At 36.7% G+C, this 22240-nt stretch overlaps 1 protein-coding gene across 4 annotated transcripts; it reads right to left on the bottom strand.

The window, feature by feature from the left end:
- Positions 1 to 4: 4 nt before the first annotated feature.
- Cip4 (formin-binding protein 1-like Cip4) lies at positions 5 to 21828 on the bottom strand. Of its 4 annotated transcripts, none has more exons than XM_089593458.1 (11): positions 20421 to 21828; positions 11716 to 11831; positions 9944 to 9994; positions 8383 to 8689; positions 7316 to 7462; positions 6668 to 7030; positions 4682 to 4711; positions 3758 to 4065; positions 3431 to 3628; positions 2976 to 3100; positions 5 to 2886 (listed from the first exon to the last, which is right to left on the bottom strand). In XM_089593458.1, the coding sequence occupies exons 1-11, from the start codon at positions 20442 to 20444 to the stop codon at positions 2729 to 2731; spliced, it is 1827 nt and encodes a 608-aa protein (XP_089449584.1). In that variant the 5' UTR covers positions 20445 to 21828; the 3' UTR covers positions 5 to 2728. The 4 variants fall into 4 exon arrangements, with proteins under 4 accessions (XP_089449584.1, XP_089449583.1, XP_089449586.1 ...); XM_089593457.1 differs by having other exon boundaries at positions 2976 to 3112; XM_089593460.1 differs by lacking the exon at positions 4682 to 4711 and having other exon boundaries at positions 2976 to 3112; positions 3758 to 4032.
- Between the last annotated feature and the right edge of the window lie 412 nt (positions 21829 to 22240).

Here is a 22240-nt window from a genome sequence, read left to right on the forward strand (position 1 = left end):
AAAATTTCTTTTCTTTCGATTGTGGTGCTTAATGCTCACAACCTTCATTTATTATACACAATAAAATTAATACACAAGCTTTGTACAGTTATTAGAAAAATTGACGAGGATATATAAATGTATGTCTTATTCAATTCGAATTTCATGAAAAAACGAAAGTACATATCCTTGCAAAAGCATTTAAATAGTCAAATGTAAAAAAAAAAAAAATTGACATTATATCAGGTTTGAAGCGCTTTGCAAATTTTTTCAAGCGATTTTGTCATTTATCAAAATGATGGAATTTTTTTTCCCCCAATAAGGTAGGTAAAAAGTCGAGAAAGTCGCACGACTCGCATACGCTTACTTGATTATTTAAAGTATACATTAGAGTAATATTGGCTTAATATTTATGCTTCATTTGAGCATTATTCATAATGTTTGTTAATGAATATCGTCAATGCAGCCGATTGCAATGATAGCTAGTAAAAAAAATCACAAATAGACAAAAAGCCAACGCAATTAACATGTCGATTATTAATTAAATCTTATTCGATCCAGGCTTTGCCGTATGTTCTTTACTTGCTTAATAAATTTCGTGACTCATTGTCATACACTTGCTACATATTGCTACTTTCTCTCTCGATTTCGACAATAAATTACAAGTCTTAAAGTATACAACTACAAGTAACTTAAAAAAACGCTATTTTTATGTGCATACATAAAATACAAATTTAGTAAACAAATTGGATAAAAAAAATGAATAGAATACTCTGATAAGAAAATCATCATCTTCATTCATGCAGTAGCATTTGTTGTCTCGCTGCTCTATCGACTAATCTTGCTGAATCTGTTTTTTCTTATGGAAAACTAGTAACGATCGAACATATATACATTGAATATACGCAACTTTCAGGTGCATATATAATTTGCTTATTCCATAATCGGATCTAGGACGTATCTAATATATTCCCACGAAATTACGAGTTTCCTCAAAAAATGAGTTAGTATAGTTCGAACTGAATTTTTTTTTTCTCAAATTCATAAAATTAATTTTCTAACTAAATATCAAGTTTCCTTCAAATTTGTCATAATAATTTATTCAGGAGCCTGTAAAATTGCCTATTACGTTTCACTATTTAACTACTGTGCAATGTTACATACAAAATACTCTTATCTACAGTAGAAACTTGATTGAAAATCTTTGTTTTGTATCTTTACATCTAATTTCAGTATAATGGCAGTAACAAAAAATTTTTACAGTTAAATATAATCGAAAAAAATAACAATAGAAAAAATTCTTTTCAAAAGTCTGAATTTACCCTGTGCAATCTCATAAAATTCTGTTGGCATTTACCGAGTCACGATTTCCGAGTACATCCGGCTTGCAACTCATGGTAAATTAAACCATTTAAATCTCGACACTCATTTTCTTTGACTAGCATTGCGCTGTGTTCTAAGAGGGATCGTGCCATTGTCGTTAATACTTAGTTAGAAAAAATAAATCAACAAAAATATGGGACAAACACATATCGTGCGTTTGCCGACGGGCCAGGAGAACTCGTAATTAACGCGAGACTCCGATTCTGGCACTTTCACGCTTTCATAATTGTTTTTTTTTTTTTTGTCACTCACGCCGATATTAATAGTATATGTATATTTATTTACATGTGAATGAGTAGTTTTGTTATCAATATGCCTTTTGTAACGATTGAGCTATGCCTTTGTTTATAAAGCAACGTTTTAGCGACTTATTCTAGGCTCTTTCACGCCAAAAGTGTTTCTAAAATAAAATAACAACGTATATACGCATACAGTACTGAATCTACATTTTTTTTCCTATCCAGAACTTTGTCTATAATCTTATGAAGTAATATATCATCCGGCAATTGGATGAGTTTCATTTTATGACTCGAAATCATTCGACGTCATCGTACTTTTGTTTTATTGAATAATCTATATACTTAATCAAATCGGATAATCACGCGTTTTTAAAGATTACAAATTTTTAAGAATAAGACGATTTTCGATACTCTAATGTTAATTACGAGAAACATATTGCAAAAAAAGGGCAGGAAATACTCATTAGTAACTTTTACAGTATACATTCTCGCTTTTTCTCCCAACAAAAAATTCTTCTATGGCTGTTTAGCATTGTTTCTTATATCTACATGCATAAAAGAAAAAATTGCACCTAATTCGATAGACGTACAAAATAATAAGATTAAAGGAATCACACAAAGTAATGCCTGTATTTCACGTATTTAAATGACAACCTATATGAATCAAGTTCCACGAAGGAACAAGTTACGTTGCCCTATTTACGTTTCTAGTGTAACATTTATGTATACATACGTACACTCGATACAGTAAAATCTGTCATGAATTAGTATTACTTTTCATTCAAACTTGATTTTAAAGCTCTATGGTTGTTTGAAAATATACATTTATGTTTTTTTTTCGACCAATAAATATATGATCCATGAAAGATGAGACAGGCAGATGTCATCTTGTATGATAAAGTTGGAATTTAGAGTCGCATTTTGCTTTGAACTCAATCAATATTGAAAACGACTTGAAGACAACTGCAGAACTAAGTTTTTCTCCACATTGAGTTTAAACAATCACATGGGACTGAAAATCCCAGCTCAAGCGTAAATCGACGTAAATTTTTTATAGACGTCTAGATCTATTACGTTTCGCACAATTTCGGAATTTTTTCTTCAAGTAAAAGTTCGTATTGCTCCAACTATGTATTGTATAAATGACATTCTATGTATGATGTGGGTACAAAACCCTCAATTGGTTGCGAAATCCGACGGACTCGCGTCCATCCATCGCCTTGGTCCAATTCAATCATATAAAGTTCTTCGCCGTCGTACATTGGTATTGATCCTTCACTAGTAGCTGAAAAGAGAAAAAAAAAAAAAAAATTACGAAACAGTAATAAAAATGCTTTATTCTTGTATCGAAATTTAATACAAAAGTATTACAACCATCAAATGGGTAGAGAGCCTTGCAGGTACCGAGCGGAGGCTGGGCGTCGACTTCGTCAACGTAGTATTCCTCGCCGGTGCTACCTGGCAGGGACGTCCTCGAGGCTCCAAGACCAGACTCCGGGCTATTCGTGGAACTGTGCATGAGTATGGTAAAACAAAATAGTCGATACAAAATTCCTAATCCTAGTCTGTTACAAACTATAATCGTTCCTAAACTCTCTTGAAAATGACGCTATCTGTAAAGCAGTCTAGCAATTAATAATGCATATAGTAATATCTAAAAGTTCTAATGCGAATGTAAGAAAAAAAAAAAAAAAATTTTTAAATAAAATGAACTAAAAAATAAAGAGTCAAAATTAAAAGGTGCAAAGTAAGCTTCGTAGCTGCAATCGTGAATGGGAACGAAAAAATATAACATTGAAGACAGTCGACAAAAATTCAACAAAACTCACCCATGGGTCGGCTGTGGGGTTCCTGGATTACTACTCTTTTTAGCATCCGCTTGATTATTTGCATTGACGTTACTAACACTCGAGTCCGACGCCGATCTTGAAAGGCTCTCTTCATCCCCGGAATGACTCGATCTTCTCGAACTCAGTGGTCTCGTTGCCGAACCGTTCGTCGTTGGCTTTCTTTGCAATTGGCTTGGACTGCAAGAGATTTTTGCATATACTTGTGGGTCACTCGATTAATCGGACATGCAGGTACAACATACAACAAGCAATCGTCCATGGTACTGATGTAACTGGTGTACTTTATAAACATATGAGTAACGCTACCTTGACAGATTGACACCTGCTTTGATAGCTTCTTCCAAGTAGGCCTGAAACTTGCTCAGTTCCGCTCCAAGTTTGTCGAGCTTGTGGCTCGACTGGTTGAGCTGGCTCTCTATGGTCATGGGATCGCCCAGAGCTGGGTTCTGCTCGTAAACGCCTTTCATCTTCATCAAGCCATCTCGCGCCGCGCTCTCTTGCTGTATCTTTGCCTGTAGCTCGTCGATTTTCTGCTGCAACCGCTTCTTGCGCTGATTGGGCGGCAGATCGCTAAAGTCCTCCTTTGCGCCGTCACCGTAACCGGGCACATTGTTCTGCAAACGGGCAAAAGTAAGTCAGAGTGTCTCGTGTTGCACTATACACTTCTGAAGGGTCGTGGCGTGGCCACCAGGGAAGGGGGGAAGAGGGACAAAAAAACAACAAACAAATGTCAAATATGAAAGTAAACGAAAAAAAAAAAAAAAAAAAAAAAAAAAAATGTAATCATCAGCTTGTTACCAATCATCATCATCATCATCATCATCATCATCATTATCATCCTTGTCATTATGATTATAATAATCATTATTATTAATATTATAAATGATAAAAAAAGCCAGCAAGCATTGATACATCAATTTTGATCCCATTCCAAGCCAATTAGCAATTTTCGTAATCACAGACTGCCGATTTTAAATGTGTGAAATTAAAAAAGCAAAGAATAGAGAATTAGAAATTTTGAAAAATAGTAAGCAATCCTGTTTTTTTTTTCGTTCGATTGGGAAACCTTTTTTATTTTTTTTGACACGTAAAAAGCTCATAAAAAATGGCTATAAATGATAAATCTGTCGTAAGTAGGAAGAAGAAAAAAAACAAAACAGAAGGATCATAATCATAAACACAAAAATAATAATAGAGGAATAAAAACTATGCGTATTGTAGAAAACAGACCTTTAAAGCTATGCACACCTCGATCAACTTCTGTCGTTTGCATGAAACAAATCACAAAAGCGTGTCATTCAACGAATTATGGATTTTTTTTTCAACATAACAAATTTGTGTATGTATAGAGATATGTTTATAAGTTAAAGTGAAAAATTCAACAGTAGATTTTTCTCCGCAACAAGAGCCCATTTGACGTAATAATTTTATTGGGCAACTCATAAACAATTTCAAACCAATTAAATCATACACTGCATCGTTTGAACGATCAATGTATTCAGCTGAAAATGCGCGTAAAAATCGCCATTTGGTTTCTAGCTGTATTTAATTGAGTTTTAAATTGAAATTGTGAATGTATCGAATATCTCAGGAGCGGTAAAGGGAGAAGATGAGAAGCCTAAAAACAATCGTATCAAACCATTTGTGATGCTCATGCCAGAGAAGTGCAAAGGTGCAGAAGGACTTTGGGCGAACAATACATTAAAAGAACCACTCGACAAAAAACACACACATCAGGCACTTTACTAAATACTTACGAGAGGTTGGATCGTGAAAATCCAATATCACATGGTGTAGTTGATTGTAAGCAAGAAAGACCATAGACAGAGACCGAGTAAAATCCAATTCAGTAAAATTTATTACAAATAGTTGTATTATTAAGAGTCGCAATACATTCAACTGGATAAATGATATCAATTGTCAATGATACTAGTATAACTATTACGCAAACACCGGAAGATGTTACCGAAAATTTTATAGAAATCGTAGTACAAAATATATGTACACGGGGATTTGGCTGATTGCACTTCAATTTTACATAAGTTGACAGTTCGGATTCTGTGCGTACCATTCTTCATGTCTTCAACCCTGCCAGGCTTTTTTAAAGTATTCTTATAACTTTAAACTTTTCTAAACACGAATTTTTTCATAATTGAAAGTATAAAAACTGGAATGTTATAATAAATTAAAAATAGCGAATTAAAAACTGGTTTAGTTGTTTGCAGCAAAAAAGCTTTGTTATAAGTATTTTATAATTATTTTACGAAAATGTCACTTGTGACCTTTTTGCGTATATAAAAAGTGAAAAAACCTAAAATAATCATTATCAGGAAAAATCTAGAAACAGTCATGCTTATTGCAGGGGACGTTAAGATCATATTCCACCATCGGGTGTACGTGTAGATTGTATGCAATTCGTAAAGGGGTGAATCGTGTGCGAGACGATTTTAACACTTGTGTAATGACGTCACACTCGATTAATCGTTCCCGGCTACGCGTGTGACGGACTACTATTGCGGGAAACCGTCTTTTTTCAGTACTTTTTGTACAAAAAAATAATCATCAAATTTCGGACAATGACAATGTTTGATCGAAAAGAGATGAAAAATCGTATACGCAAAAGGGGCATAGTTAAAATTTTCGCTTCATACGACTAACATGTTCGCACATATTATTACTGTTAAAAATAAAATGAAAAATCGAAAAAGTGATTAATTAAATTAATTTTTGGATAGGCACCACAAATACATGCTTTATAATATTGAAGAATAGTTTGATTTATCAGAAAAAATCGTAAATTAAAAAAAACGTGCAACTAGCATGCAGCAGACTAATACGCCAAACAGATTTTTTTCATACTACGTAATATTACTCATAAAACTATGACTAATAGCGGTAGTATACTCATTTTCGTATATACAATGAGGACGACACAATTTGAATGGAACTAATATTGCCGGCAGAAAAAAAAAAAAAAAAAAAAAGATCGACACATGCAAAAAGTACTACTTTTCAAGAGTAAATGTTTGCAACCAACGGAAGGAAACTTTGATGTAAAATTTACTTGCATTCCATGGATTATTAGTATACACGAATGAAAAAATTTCCGCAAAATAAAAATTGTCTTTGAATAAGAGCGAAAGGTAAAGAGAGAGAGAGAGCACCTATTGGTTTGAAAAATGAAGATGGGTACTTTTCTAGGTAAAGTGCGCGTACCTTGTTGCTGCTGAAAATACCAAAAATGCCGACACGCTTTTTCATTTTGCCACCAGAGACTGTGCCCTTGACCGTAAGGTGATTGTGTATGGGCTGCATGGTAGGCTGGGCCTGCCGGCTGTTGCCGCCGTCGATCTGCATCTTGGCCGCGGAAAGGTCCTCGAAGGGAAAATCACCGGGAGGCGTGAAGCCGCTCTTGTACCGCTCGATCACCAGGAGCGTGTCCTCCTTCTCGTTGATCTCGTTCGCGGCCTTCTCGATGCCCTCGAGGCACTGGGCTATGATCGGTGCAACCGATCGCTCTATCTCCACCGACTTGAGCATGTAGTTCCTCGTATTTTTTATTCGCTTTTCGTCCAGCTCCTGACGCAAAAAGTGAATAATATATTGTATATTGATACACGCGTGTACCAAATATTATTTCATTAATAACAATAATAATAATAAGTGAGTCAAGTTTTTCACTCGTGTTTGTAAATACTGTGAATTTTTATATTTCATTCGATTAAACTTTATTGGGGGCTCGACTCCAACCGTGATCTGATAATTTTTGACGTGTACGAGTAGGTACTTACAAACCGAGCAAAAAATTATTTTTCTCTGCTTAGAAAATGGCAGATTCGACTAATATAACATAGCTAAGCTAACCTGCAGGTGTTGGAATACTTCTGGCATGGCCGTATGGTAATGGAGGACTTGCATTTCGTTGGTTGTCTGCAGCTGTTTTGCGTACTCCGTCTTGGCCTCCTCGCTCTGTTGCGTCTTTATAGTCATGTTCATTCTTTGTTTTTCAACCTATTGGGCGACAAAGGCACAGGTATCATCCGGGGCTTTATTCAAGCAGTACGGTGTAAGTATGGACTGCCACGCGATTAAACGGACTAATTGCATCGACATAGTGTGAGCGCAAATTTTTATATCACCGTGACTTTAAAAAAGCATACATTTGAATTAAATGCATTGTTTAATAATAATTTAAAGTAACATCGAAGCGCTTGTTACGTATATACCGTTATAGGTGTATTATTAAAATGTATGTATTTCTGGCACATGACTCACGAGATAATGTTCATATATTTATAGAGGTTGTAGCACCACTGGTCACGGTATGCGATTGATTGTGGTTAACAGTAATTATAAATACATAAAAGTTAATAAATAAATAACAAACGAGTTTGTTTTAATACATTTTTACACTTTATAACAAAGGGTGTGTTGTTATACTGTATAAAAGTAACTTGATGGATTTTGTCCCCCATTTCGTAGTAAATTGGTTACCAGGGTAGAAAAATTGGATACTTGTCCCAAAGCAATTTCCCACCTTAAGGCACAAAGTGAGCCCACGTCAAGAAAAACATCGTTCGCAACTCGGGCACAACATAGTACCATCAACAGCGCCGTTCCGGCACTGAAGTCACACTTTTTGCGCTTATGGCACGACACGCAATAGTTTTATCATTTTGTAATTTGTGCAGTTTCGTAGTGAATTTTTACGAGTATTTCTCTGGCAGCTACGACGACTAGAGGAGACGTTAAAGAGTTTCGTCATTAGTCGAGATGCTTTGATTAAGTACAATATGTATGTGTATTGATTTACGTGTAAGCGATGGAAAAAAAAAAAAAAAAAAAAAAAAAAAAAAAAAAAAAAAAAATGTGTCGAATTGGTTATGATGAAAAGATAATGAAACCAAGTAAAAAAATGTTTGGGGACAAACCTCCGCCCGCGAGAGGTCGTAGTCAGCGTCGGCCTTCTGGTAATTTTCCGAGGCGCGCTCCGCCTCGCGGAAGGCCTTTTCGTAAGCTTTCCTGGCGCGCTCGAGGTTGCCGATCTGAGTGGCGAGACTCGTGCGCAGCCGGACGCCCTCCTGCAGGTACTTTTTGCGGTCCTCCTTGAACTCTTTGATGAGCAAGTTGAGCTCGCGCAGCACGTTCGCCTGGAGGTTCTCTGAAATGATCTCGCGCTGGCCCGCCTGGTCGTTCACTTCGTTCAACTCCTTTTTGAACGCTCGGCACGGGCTGTACCTGACGTATCACGAAAAAAAAAAAAAAGCCATGGTTATCTCGGCTTATCTTTTATCGACGACGCCCAATGACGCTTCGAATAAATAATTTTACGAGCCAAGCAACAACAGACTCGAGTATTTTTGTTGTTCGCGACTAAAAATGGTATGCAGATACCTAGACAATTCTAATATTGTGAGCCCCAAGAGGGGGACGATCTTTTGTACAGTTACCCTTCAGATCTGTAGGGGATCCGCGAAATCTGCATCAATAATATCAAGATTTACATTGACCCTGGCTTCCTACTACCTATACATATCCAAAAATTTAATTTGTAGGGATGAAATTTCTTATGATTGGCTAAGTCGAAAACTCCTACGATTTTTCAATGAAATTCTAAACAAAATGCCCTGTGCACACGTTGAAAAATTATTATTTTTTGTTTTTCATGAGCTAGTAACCATACAGAGATGGTTATAAAAAGTGATAGGATGAACCAAACATGAACCTGCGTGTGAGGTTTTCATTGTTGCCCTCTGACAAAAATCAGCCAACAGTGATATTCTTTTTTTATAATTATTAAAAGTTACAACAATTCAGGAAAAAGGTAAAAACTATTGCTAGAAATTCTCAACCCTGCGAGCACAGAAACCAACAAATCAGTGCACACACATCCAAAAGCATATTTTAAAAATAACTGGACAAGGACTAAAAAAACTATTAAAATTGCCTAAACTAAAGTTTGCTGTTTTACGCGAGGTTAATTTTCAAAACCTTAAAGACGATGAAGCAAACTCATCTGCATTGAAAAATGAGCGAAAAATAATAATAATATACCTGTCGAGTACAATATTTATCTACGATGTAAAAAAATAGAGAAACAGTATAGGATCATTGTTTATACTTACGTATACGCGGTAAAATGAAATACTAAGCAAGAGGATAGGAAACATAAAGCTATAGGGAGAGATATCGATTGGGTATGCAGGTACAATCTGTACCATGAGGGCTGAGAGTAATCTAATTAAAGAGACATGCCGAAGTAGGTTACAATTGCAAGGGGCCTTGAGCTCTTCTTTACTTATATATGTACAAAAACCATTTAGCGGATCGAAATGTATACTAAAATACACACGTAAAAAACGGACATATATAGACGCAAGTGCGTGTGTTACAGTTTCGACTAATCGCGTTTTCTAAGTCAATGGTCTGGTTTGCTCTTGGAAAATACGTAGGTATAGAGGTTGATAGCTTTATTAGTATTGAAATACTCACTGGTTGTCTTCCTCCTCCTTCTTTTTTGGCTGATAGCGCTTAACCAAATTCCTGAAAAAAAAAAAAATTTTAATCTTATGACATCGTGTTGTAATAATCCATTCAAGCTGTAATGTACATTATGTGGCGTGCACGTATACCACTTTTATCAGGTAAAAAGAAAGTAATATATACGAATAGAGTTAAAGTTGGATTTGCTGGTACTCAAGAACTCAATTAAACAGAATATGAATCTAAAAATTAGACAGGACACGTAGTTTTTGACAATTTTCCCCAGAGTGGTAAAGCACTGTTTTTTTTTGTTTTTTTTTTTTGTAGAAAAATTCACAATTAAACGATTTTCGAAATGGCCAAGCTTTGGATAACTAAAGTCATTACTTATTTTTTTTTAGTTTAAATTTTTTATCATCAACTTTTTTTACTCATATTTATTTTTTTCACGTTATTTTTAACGATTTGTATCTCAAGTATTTTGTACGTACGTATTTGTCATAGAATAAAATTTTATTCTGTCGGTCGTTTTCAAGTATCCATGTAAATCAAATTTCAAAAGTGACACAAAAAATCAGAAAATGTTTCTACCTGTGTGTTATGATATGAGTAGCAAATTTTATATTTTACTTTGGTTAACTGGAACATAAAATTTTTTCTGGATGTACAAAAATTATTTATAAAATTGAAACTTGAATACAAGAAAATAATTGATAATGTATAGGTACAATGTTTAGAATCATTTGGATAAAGCTATTGATGAGTAATTAAAGTGGAGTAAAGATTCACAATATTCACAACTTTGAAGGGAAACAGAAAAAATAAATGATCACATAGTTTGAGAAGATCCGAGAAATAAAAAAAATGGAGAAACGAAATGTAACGATGAAAATTACACGAATTTGCATGAACAAAAGAATGCGGGGGGGGAGGGGAGAGGAAGGACTAGAAGTTGCAATTGGAAGGAAAAGTTGCTGCCGATCATGTACACGTGTAGAGGTAAAAGGTAGCGAGTAGACAATGATATCGGGCTCGTATTTACATGCGTGTGTTTCGACACAAATGACGAACAGAGACCTGTGTAAAATCCTGTAGAATGTGTCAGTTAATTAACTATATACGGCATTTCACGTTGGCATGCTTACTTCCTTCCAACTCGCTCGTAAGAGAGAAGGCACATTTTTTATACGTCAGGCTCTCTCTTTGCACAGTCTTATTACAAACGGCTCACATGATGGCTTTCGTTTCTCGGTGCGTCAAGTATTATTTTTGTACGTACATAAAGAGCCATGACTTGTTTGAGACGATGATGAATCAACGAGTGATGTGGAATAACTACGCGCTTATAATCCTTGTGTTGTATGCCATGTTTTGAAAATTGGAAAAAAGTAAGCTTCAAGGAAGGAAGTAACGAGACTATAAGCCATCAGACTTATTTGTCCATATCAATTTTGAGTTGGATTCTAATTTCAATTCCCACTGGTTTTTCCAATGGAGCTCCATCAAACGCTTAACTCTACTTTGGGACAAACCCCTTATTTTTTATCAAATTAAGAAGGTACCTGGCACAATTTTTTATTTCACTATATTCATGTATTTCCAGTGACTATTGACTAATTCACGGTGACACGATTTTCATAATATTTTTATCAGTGGATTCAATCATAACAGTGTTTTAACACAAATGGTAGACGCGACATGAGCTGTTGTCCTATATTTATGTCTGCTGACACTACACTTTACAGTTTGAGTACATATTTATATAAGTAGACGTTTCTTACCGTAATTTCGTTGCGTACTCTTCTTCGATCGTGCAGCGGTCACGAATAAAGTGTCCATATCTCTCCAAAAAATCGATCCCTTTTTGCGTATGAAGGGATAAATTTTCAAACTGGTCCTGTAACAGAAGAAGCCAAAACGCTGATATGAGTATAAACGAGAGATTTACACTTTTTTTTTTTTTTTTTTTTTTTTTTCAAAAGTCTCTACTTAAAAATGTACATATGAAAGTGCTTTTAAAGTCCAAGAAAACGTAAATTTTGAAATTTTGTGTAATAGTAAGCCGTTTGACCTTTCGTAGCGCAAGATGAGTGCAACGGCAAGGGAGAATATTTCGCATCGAATAAAATGATATAACCTAGACTGATATGAAAAGTATACTTCTTAAAAATATAAAGTTGTTCAACACATTGGTGCGTATATATTAATTGTATTACGTAACTTTTCAAATGAAGTTTCCCGATTGGTTACGTATAGGTGCATGATTATACGCGCGCACAAGCATCATCATCAACACTTACACACAAAGATGAAGAGAAAAAGAGACGTGAGTAATACCGCTACTTGAAAAAAATTGTTGTTTGAATAATATAGTAAACAATGAGTCACACGTGCAGCTTCTTAATATTATTGGCTATGTATAGGTACACTAATGGATGAATTGTACCATATATATAGAGAGTGTGAGTATCTTTATTTTAGCTTCAGCTGCTTAATGTCAGCCATTCCGCAAACGCTGCCATTAACAAACGCACATTTTGATGAGACGCAGGAAGCAGTTTCCACTTCTGTGGGGAACGAATGCTCGTTTGCAAAAATAATGGGTAATTTTAGAGCTTCGATTGTCATATTTATTCCCAACAGTAGTTGAAAAAAGCTTTGCGATTCAGTGAAGTCGTGGGCGCCGCTTCCTGAATCCCGGATTGGTCCAAACAACCTGTATATCATCAACTTTTGACACGTATAATATTCAGGAACCGGCCCCAGTAAGGCATCGTGTGAGCGCGAGGGGTACATGTGCGTGTGTTGCAAACACGCAAACACAATTTTTAGCATGCCTATATGCGGTTTCCACTCCCGCCCCGACGATGGGATCGAAAAATAGCAATTGCATCGTAGAGAGAGATGGTTTTCGAAAAATAAGCAGTAGATACAAATATTGAAAAAAATTTATTTAGCGACGGGGCAGTCCATAAAAGGGTTTCTGTGGTAACTTTCACGGCGCGCGCGAGTACGTATATATACATACATGAATATGATTGAAATGAGAGGAGGAAAGGAGTAATAATAAGAGGAAATAATGGGAAAGGAACAAATGTAGGCCTGTTGGGAACAAACGAGTACCATCCATGTGTACTGTACAATACACACACAGTGCTTCGAAATCTTTCACGCTTGGCAGAGCGCCATGCCATCGGAGACTCGACTGCCATAACAGGAAAAGTTTACGTGCACGCGTGCGAGCATATTTTTATGTTCGTACACCCGATTTGAGAAACTGATTTTTCACTCTGCTGTCGTAGTTTTGTGCGTCTACTCGCGTCTACTGATACGTCAGTACACGGTACGCAAGGACGGCAACCTAGGTATAGGGAAAGACGGTTGGGACTTGCCAAAATTATACAGGTACTTGCATGCAGGTGCTTATATAAACTCAGTAGACGGTACTAAATCCTTATTTTTCATGGTGATCCTCAAGGGAGGAGTGATCGTTCACGTCTTATGGTTTGAATTAGCAGATAATGTCCGCCGTATTTTATCTCAACCGGAAGTACTAAGAATGCGGATGCGTATTGTCTTGCTTAAGGATTACTTGTATTTATATATTTATTTGATCGGCCGTGTGGTCATGACTTCTCGCAGCAGAGATATACATAACCCCCCCCCCCCCCCCGATATAGTCTTTAGCTTCCGATGGCAGCAAAATTTAAAAGCGATTCTTCAAAAACATTTTTCAACTCGTATGTCGACGATCGACGATATATTTATGTTGGGCGCAATTCGCTTGACATGCTAACGCCGCGTATTTCATGAGGTTTATCCAAATGCTCTTCTTCATCCGTAAAAATACAACGCGACCCTTTGGACACTACCTTTAGTATTGAACAAAATTTAGTTAAAAATTGTTTTTAACCGTGAAAGAGCATGTTTATACTTATTGAAAAGTATACAAAAATACGGCGCAGGAAGTTGGTGTACGTATCTGTGAAGTGTTGCTATAGCGGGGGCCCCGTATCGGACTACGAAGGATGCGGAGTCTGATAAACGAAGACGCGAGCTACTCGCGCGACTCCATCAAGTTTTTGTATACGTATTGCGGAGTGAATTGCCGATGATATTAATGTAATGCTTTTTTTAGAGCAACGAAGTGGAGTTTTGCTATTCCATCTCGTACACTATACAAATATCTTGAAGACGAGCTCGAGAGCATTGGTGACATTTTTTCTCCAATTTTACATGGAGCACTGTGGTTTCGGGCGTTAAAAAAAAAATAAATCGACTCTTGCTTTGTTATCCAAAAGTCGAGGGAGAGCCCCAGTGCGTGCTTGGCTGCTCGACTAAGAGAGTCCCCTGTCTAACTGACTCACTGACTGACCGTCTGCCCTCCCCCCTTCTTTTTTATACCCTTCGCTTATCGCGCGGTAGTTCTATATAGTGGCGAGATGATCACGTCGAATGCGTCATGCATATGGTACGTGACACCGAGTGTAGAAAAAAATAATGTATTACGATCGAATGGCAAAAAAAAAAAAAAAAAAAAAACTTCTGCGTTCATTTATTATTTACTTTTCGATAAAATTTCGTCGTAAATTTGGAAGAGCGTCTACTTACACAGCAAGTGGTCACGTCTTACGTTTTCAAGCTTTACGACAATCCATACAATTAGCACTGCACTCGACAATCTATATTACACAGCTCTTTATTCTAAGCTTTGTGTGTAACACACTACATATTGTACTTACATTGTAAATTACAATATAAGATTACACCGAGCTATAACAATTATAATCTTGATGATGATGATAATAATAATAATAATGAAGGAGAAGGACGAAAAGAGAGGCTCAGCGCTATTTCATTCATAACAATTGGCGAAAGCGAGCTGGTTCATGGGTAAGTACGTGAGTGTAGTAGCATTGCCTATACGTGTGGCAGTGACTAGGAAAGAAAAACTCACTCGACGCGGCCGCATAAAAAAGTTACAGCCTGAAATCAGATATATGTTCCTCCTATATATACCTCAACACCTCTTTCTCAAGAGATTACAAGTATACATGACTGATTCCGCCACAATTTTGAAATCGGTAAAAAAAGAATAAAATTATGAGAAAAGAACGTTTTCATTGTATTTACCTTTATACATAAAAAAAGTTACATTAAATTTTTGGTAATTGAAAAAAAAAAAAAAAAAAAAGTTTACATGAGTAAAAAAATTCACTTGATTAGTTTTAAATTTTTAAAGCTTAGTAATAACAAAGCCACCATCATTGATGATTTGCATGTCGTTCGTTTACATCGCAAAATATACATGCTAATCCTTAGGAAATAAAACAACTCAAACAGCTTACATCAGTATGTCCTTGTTTGTTTGGAATTTTTTTCATTCACCGAGTAAAATTATTGATTAAAAATAATTTTATTGCTGCAAAGAAAAAATACAAAAAATACAACCAAAGTAGTGTACATGGAATTAATTTTACACGTGTCTCGTCTTCGAAAGCGGGGAGAGAAAGTAAAAAAGAAACCCTTATTTTCCAAAAGAGTAACCAGAATTCCGCAATATTTTTTCCATTAGTTGGTTGCGAAAAAAACAATTGTTTATTCTGACCGCTTGGCTCGAATTTTTTGACATTGCCGTACGTTACTGAGGGGTCAGTGGATCAAACAGGCAGAAGTTCCCGTTAAATAGGTATGCGTTGTCGTGCAGGCAGTTCTCCCTGGCATGAGTACATTATACGTTCATTATGAATTCGTGAGAGCGAACCAACGAATGAATGATGATGCCGCGTCGTCTACCCTCCGTCGCCTTCATCCTTGTTCTCTCCCACTTTTATTCGGTCGTACGCGAATAAAGTAACAAGGTCGTGACCGACTGAAAACACATTCTAAATTTGACAGTTTTTTCCTTTACTTTCAATTCACAATCCAACATTTATACAATTATTATTACACATATACACATACGTACGTGCACACACTCGGACGCAAAAGCAATACTATACAATAATGAGCCTCCCCCTGCTCACTACTTTGCTCTTCGACTCACCTCGTGTAGGTATACAAATATATTGTTAATTTTTTAAATGTCTTACTCTTTTTGTACCAGCTCAAATTTTACTCGAAAGAGGGTATTATTTATCCTCACGGGTGGCGGGAAAAATTTTAAACGTTTATCCGTATTTATTGCATGGGAAAAATACTACAATCTAATAGCATTTGATTCATATGCGTTGTATTTATGTAAAATGGATAAAAACACGACATTTTATTTGCGAACTAAAGCATAAAATCATTTTCCAGCGTACGCATGACAGATAAAAACGGGAGTCACCGAACTATTTCTTTTAGAAAAAAACCCACACTGATGTGGATAGCCCCGCTTTCATGATTCATGTTCTACTTTTTATTTTACAATAAATAAGTATAAATTTTTTTTTTTATAACCTTTGATTTTGATTTACCATTTAACTTAAAAGTCTACAGTGTATTTGACGTGCAACAATTCTCAACTAAGTTCATTAAGTGAGCATATTATAGAGACAGACGAGTAAGGTAAGACGGGCAGAGAAATTGAGGCGACCTAGCCTGATCTACATTTAAAATCTGTGATTTATAATTTATGTACCTAAATGAGAGCTAATAAAAACTAAAGAGCAATGCGGTGACTCTACAGGCAGCTTAGTGATTTGTTTTAAATGGTTCTGACGGAAGAGAGATTTTCAATGAATCTAGAAGTAAATAAAAATATATCGGTTACAACACTTCCTCTGTCCGTCCCGACATACAGATAGTTTAAAAACAGAGGGGACCAGTGGACACAGATGGACAGTTTAAATTAAATAAAAGCGTTAAATAAAGAGCTAAGTACGAATGTCAATAAACAAGAAATAAACATACATACACTCACACAATTATATGTTTTGAGCCCATACGTTAAAATTTTTACTTCCGTTTCTCTGTCTGTAACCATCTGTTGTATCTGTTATCAACTAATGGATTAATACTTGTAGGTGTTCCTTTAAATTTCTCAGAATTTTATTCACGTATTGCTTGTTATGAAAAAATTTGTTAATAAGTTGGTGAAAAAAAATAAAAAAAAAAAAAAAACGTCTCATATAAATATGTTCAAATTAATACTATGAGCACGTTAGAAAATTATAGTTTCTTCAATCGTTGGTTCCGTAGTTAATGCATTTTAAGCGTGCAAAAAAATGAATAGTTATGATTTCCTTTAGCTGCCACTTTTTGTTGAGCAGTAACACTTGAAAAATTATTGAAAAGTGTTTTAGTTATCTAAAAAGCAATAGTCAGCATGTGGTGATTGCTTGAATGAAACTAATTATTTCATCGCATGATGAGTGTGTAAATAATAGCAAACTTTAGCGGTTTCCTTTATCATTTGCATTGAGGGGATTGAGGTTAAGGGCACAATTTGTGCACACAGACGTGAGCCTTTTATTGCATTGCTGTTTTGTTCCTTATTCAGTTATAACTTCATTAATTATAAAACAAACGATAATTTTCGTCATTATATTATATTATAGACACGCTATATATTATTATTATTTTGCTGTTCTTGATAAAATTTTCCCTCAGTGTGTAAAATGTGGAATAAAAATAACAACTGAGGCCCTGGTATGTGAAAATAAATTATTTATACTGGCTTCTGATACACCGTGGTAGTACGTGTCTAAAATTTTAACGTGGCTGTAGGTACAAATCAACATTCACGAGCACACATTTACTACATAGTCACGCAACGCAATGCACATGCAGTCCATCCGCGTTCATTATAGATACGTACTTGACGTATGTTACTGATACACGTGTATATGTTTCAGAAATGCGATTTAAGCACAAATTAACTCTGCTCGTGACGAGCGTCGTAAAAAGGTCATTGTAACATACTCCGAAGTTTATATTTGGCACTTCATCCGAAGCATCCGATGCTTATTGAGATTAAGTAGGTTGTCATTTAGGAACATTTTGAAAACTTTTGTATTTTATGATCAATTTTTAACAAAGTATACTGACCTTGGTGCAAAAATTTTTCTCAGAGCATTAAAAAAAAGTACAAGCGAGTTTTCACTGTGGTTTGATGAAACAAGCAGCGTTACTGCATGCATCCTATACACACGAATTATCATTGTTTGAGCCGAAAATTTCGACTTTAAAAGTAAAGATATCACTTTGCCAGGTACTCTCTTAAATGATTGGAAAAAAGAGGCTTTTAAACATATGCCATAGTCTAAAAAAATTTTTTACTCCGATTAAAACGTTTTTTCAGCTTTACCAATCAATACACGTGACAAAGTAATCGTAATATAATATTTTTAAGACGAAAACAAAATTATTGAAACCATCATAAATACCTCGAGAAAATCTGTGGTTTGTTAATTTCACCCGTTTTTTGAATTACTTCATGATCATTGAACTAGAGATTTTCTACAACAAATCTTTACAATGATTGATTATTGACTCGAAGCTTAAAGATCTTTCTTTGAAAAACCGAGCTCCTCCAAGGTATGGGCGCTGATAGGTTCTACTTAGACATTGAACGAATGTAATCATTGGCAATGCAACGATGATCAACATTTTACGTGACTTCCAAACCATCGAATCGCGGTTAGTAATATGGAGTAAACGTGTTACGATAAAGCCAGTTGTACAGCGAAAACACCATCTACGGAAGTATCCGTTAGAACACACGGGGCAGTCGCAAAATCGTCAATTGATGTAGAGAACGGCCTATTGATTACCGGAAAACAGACATAACTTTACTTAATTTGATCAGCAGGTGTTTGATGGTTTTTTGGGTTGCGGGACACGGTAAGGATAATTATAGACCGTCCCGTACGTGAATTGATGGTTTTGTGACTATGCCTATTGTATCCTGACAGACGTCCCAGAAAATGCCAGTGTTGCCATCGTATAGGTACAACACTGGCCCGACTTTACGGAGCGCACCCACGCACGTGAGAAAATCACCGTGCTCCAAAAAGCGGGTGCCCAAGCGTCCCGAATGCTAAAAATTGCAGGCACTCTCGACTTGCTGCCAACTACGATCAAGCGAATTAGAAACAATGTAGGTCATTACTTATACAATCCTCAGTGGTAATGATTTAAAAGGATCCTTCACATCAGTGACACCCAGATGATCACATAAATCGCCTAAAATCTGTTCAGCCAATAAAAAAACCTACACCCAAAGGTGAGCGCCCGTATTTTTTTAGTTTTTTGAACGCTCTGAAAGCCTTGATCCATTCGATGGCCAATTACTTATATCATGGACCATGCTGAGAGGCGAGCTAAGTTAGGTGCAGCCGCGAGTAACTTGCATGGGTCACGATATTGGCAATATTGAAACCTTTTGGGCCCATAAAAATAGATTGAGAGAAATGCACCAAGGAAACCTCGTACTTATTCTTAAATAATGTGTATTGCGCATTTCGTGTCTCGAGTAAAGGTCGGGACTGCATGTTACCAAGCACACCGAAATGCAAGAATTACAGCTTCAACCTGTATGGGTATAAAAGTAAGTATAGAAGAGGAAGAACTGCAGACGAGAGGGTAGAAACGCAAAGAAAGGAGTCCTACAGGTATACGTATAATCAATAAATACCTGTAGAAACGTGGTTAAGTATAGGTATAAGACACACGCGAAACGGGCAACCGTACAACTGGTAGGGATAATATAGTCAGGGTTGAGCAAGAATGACCAAATTCCTCTCTCATAGGTACACCTGTAGGTATAATATATGTTATAGTGTGCCACAGCGCGTCTCGAAAAAAAACTACCGCGTTTTTGCGTATACTCGACGCACCTTTGCGTGATGAACATCACGAGCTCGTAACTTTCGCGTTAAGAATGGACAGCAGGGTACCGGCGCGGGCGCTCTATTAAGAAGTCAATGAAATGATAAGTATACAATTTTCACCCGCTGCAATGTTGCTAATGCTACTCGCTAGTTTCGCTGCTGCCGCAGATCGCCTCCGCCCTCCGCCCCAAGACGTTGCGGGAAAAAGACCGAGAGACTAAGTATATAACAGCGGGACCGTCCGTAACTATACTTACATATACACACTTGACACGGTCTGAGCAGGGCGTTTTACGTAGATATATATACGCGTTGTACAGATAACTCGTATTGTTAACTAAGAATTATGGAAAATATTCATCAACCTTTTTGTAATCAATTAAAAATTATAATTCTTATACGTTAAGGTAAGTAAGGCGCCCGGAAATCAGGGCTGTGAGTGGTAATACATATAGAACGTGAATCATTGTGTCAACATATGTGGATAGGATGAACGAGCAACAGCGCTCTTTCCCTGATTATTTCTATCTTACATGAAGGAAATTAAAAAAAAAAATGGAAAATAAAGGGGAAAAAAAAAAGGTGTCAGGTTGAAAACGGAGTAACAGACATATGTATACATTTGTAGTAATTAACATTGTACAGATGTGTAATTAAACTGGACTGACCCAAAGTTCGGTTCCCCAGCTCATGTCTGATGCTTGGGGCCGACCGAAGTCGGTGCTGCTTGGAATGTCGTAAGTCGTCTTGGCGGCCTCCTCGGCAGCGGAGCTGCTGCTTCGCGCAACGACACTTTCACATGTAGCCAGGGCTGCTGCGGCTGCTCAAGTGTCCACTGACACTTGCGGCTGCTGTACTAACTATAGTCTACTGCCACCACTGTACCAATGCTTCTCTTATGTACTTATTTTTCCTTGAATAAGTTGAATGTGTAGCTCGTTTGCTTTTGTTGAGTAGGTATAATCTGGACGCCCTGGTTGTATTCTTTTAGTGTTGGATCGTTGCTTAGCAGACAATAAGCCACCCCTTCAACATAACCTTTGGATCGTGAATAGGTTTACTTGCGACGAAAAAGGCAAATTAATGAGCGTTGTTCGGAACAGCGTCCGAGACAGCTAGTGTGGCGAACAATATGAAAGCGAATAGGTAGGTAGATAGGTTGAGTATAGGAGTACAAAAAACACGCACGACGCGACACAAAAAACTCGACGTATTTAAGTATAACACCATACACCACAGCGGAAAAGTATTGAGATTAAAATAAGAGCAAGGATAAAAAACAATACATATCCAGGCCGGCTCACGAGCTCAGCTCAAATCTCAGATGACCAGACCAGCTCACTGGCTCGCACACACACTTAACACGCACGTAGCCCTGTACATATACGTACAACTTGTACCTATGTCCTATATCACTGTATACACCTTCTTGCACACCTACATGTACATTATATATATACACATATATCTTGATTACTCTTGAGCTCACTGCTCAGTTACTCACGCAGCACAGGCAGCACAGCACAGCACTTCACAACGAACGTACTTATACAGCACAGACACACAACAAAAAATAACAAAATCGTACGTTATGTTACGGATTCCTTTTTCTTAATGAAATTCAACCATCACAAAGCGGACAGACCGTACTTAGCCGCAAGTCTCCTTTTTGACATTTGTTAACCAAGCCAAACAGCAGGTATAATTGGTAGCAAATGAACCACGACGATGACGACGACGGTAAACAGCCTGCGGTTCACCTTTCTCGCTTACTCACTCACTTGTAACTTGCAACTTGCAACGTGTATACTGATATCGCGTATATACGTATATACATATATGTATATATATATGGTGAGGTAGACCCTATTTTGCACTACACAAACTACACTACTGCGCTTGGCTATACCTAGTGAGGAAAATTTTACGTTTTGTGATTGCCTATTTGTCTCTCTCGCTCGCACCACCCACTATTGCATAGTTTCATGCTCTCTCTGTGTATCGTTATCTAAATACTTGGGTGTGTAAGTGGCGTATTACTAACTCTATTCGACTCAGTACCTATGCCCCGCCCGAGACAGACTCCGACTGACTCAGAGTAAGATCTGCCCGACCCTCTCCGCGCGCGACCGACTATATATACACATGTGTGATATATATGCAACTTGCGATTTGCGATTGCGAATCAGAAAGAAACGCCGGTACTCTGGCGACTACTCTTGACATCTCGCGGTTTTTCGATCGAATTAAGTGACTATTTGTTTTCAAGCACCGGCACCAGCACGACGCAATCACTGGGTCGTAATTTCAAATTTTCATTATAAAGGACAATTACACAATTACAGTAATAAATACTCTTGAGATACCCCTGTAAATAAAAATATTTTTTTTAATGTTTCGCATATTTATTTGATGAACCAAATTATCGCGGGCTAAAATTAAAAAAAAAATTTTTTTTTTAATCCTTACAGAAATCTATAAGTAATAA

Source organism: Copidosoma floridanum, unplaced genomic scaffold, assembly GCF_036245765.1.
Source record: "Copidosoma floridanum isolate Cflo_tuat_1 unplaced genomic scaffold, Cflo_Japanese_pri ptg000019l, whole genome shotgun sequence".
NCBI lineage: Eukaryota > Metazoa > Arthropoda > Insecta > Hymenoptera > Encyrtidae > Copidosoma > Copidosoma floridanum.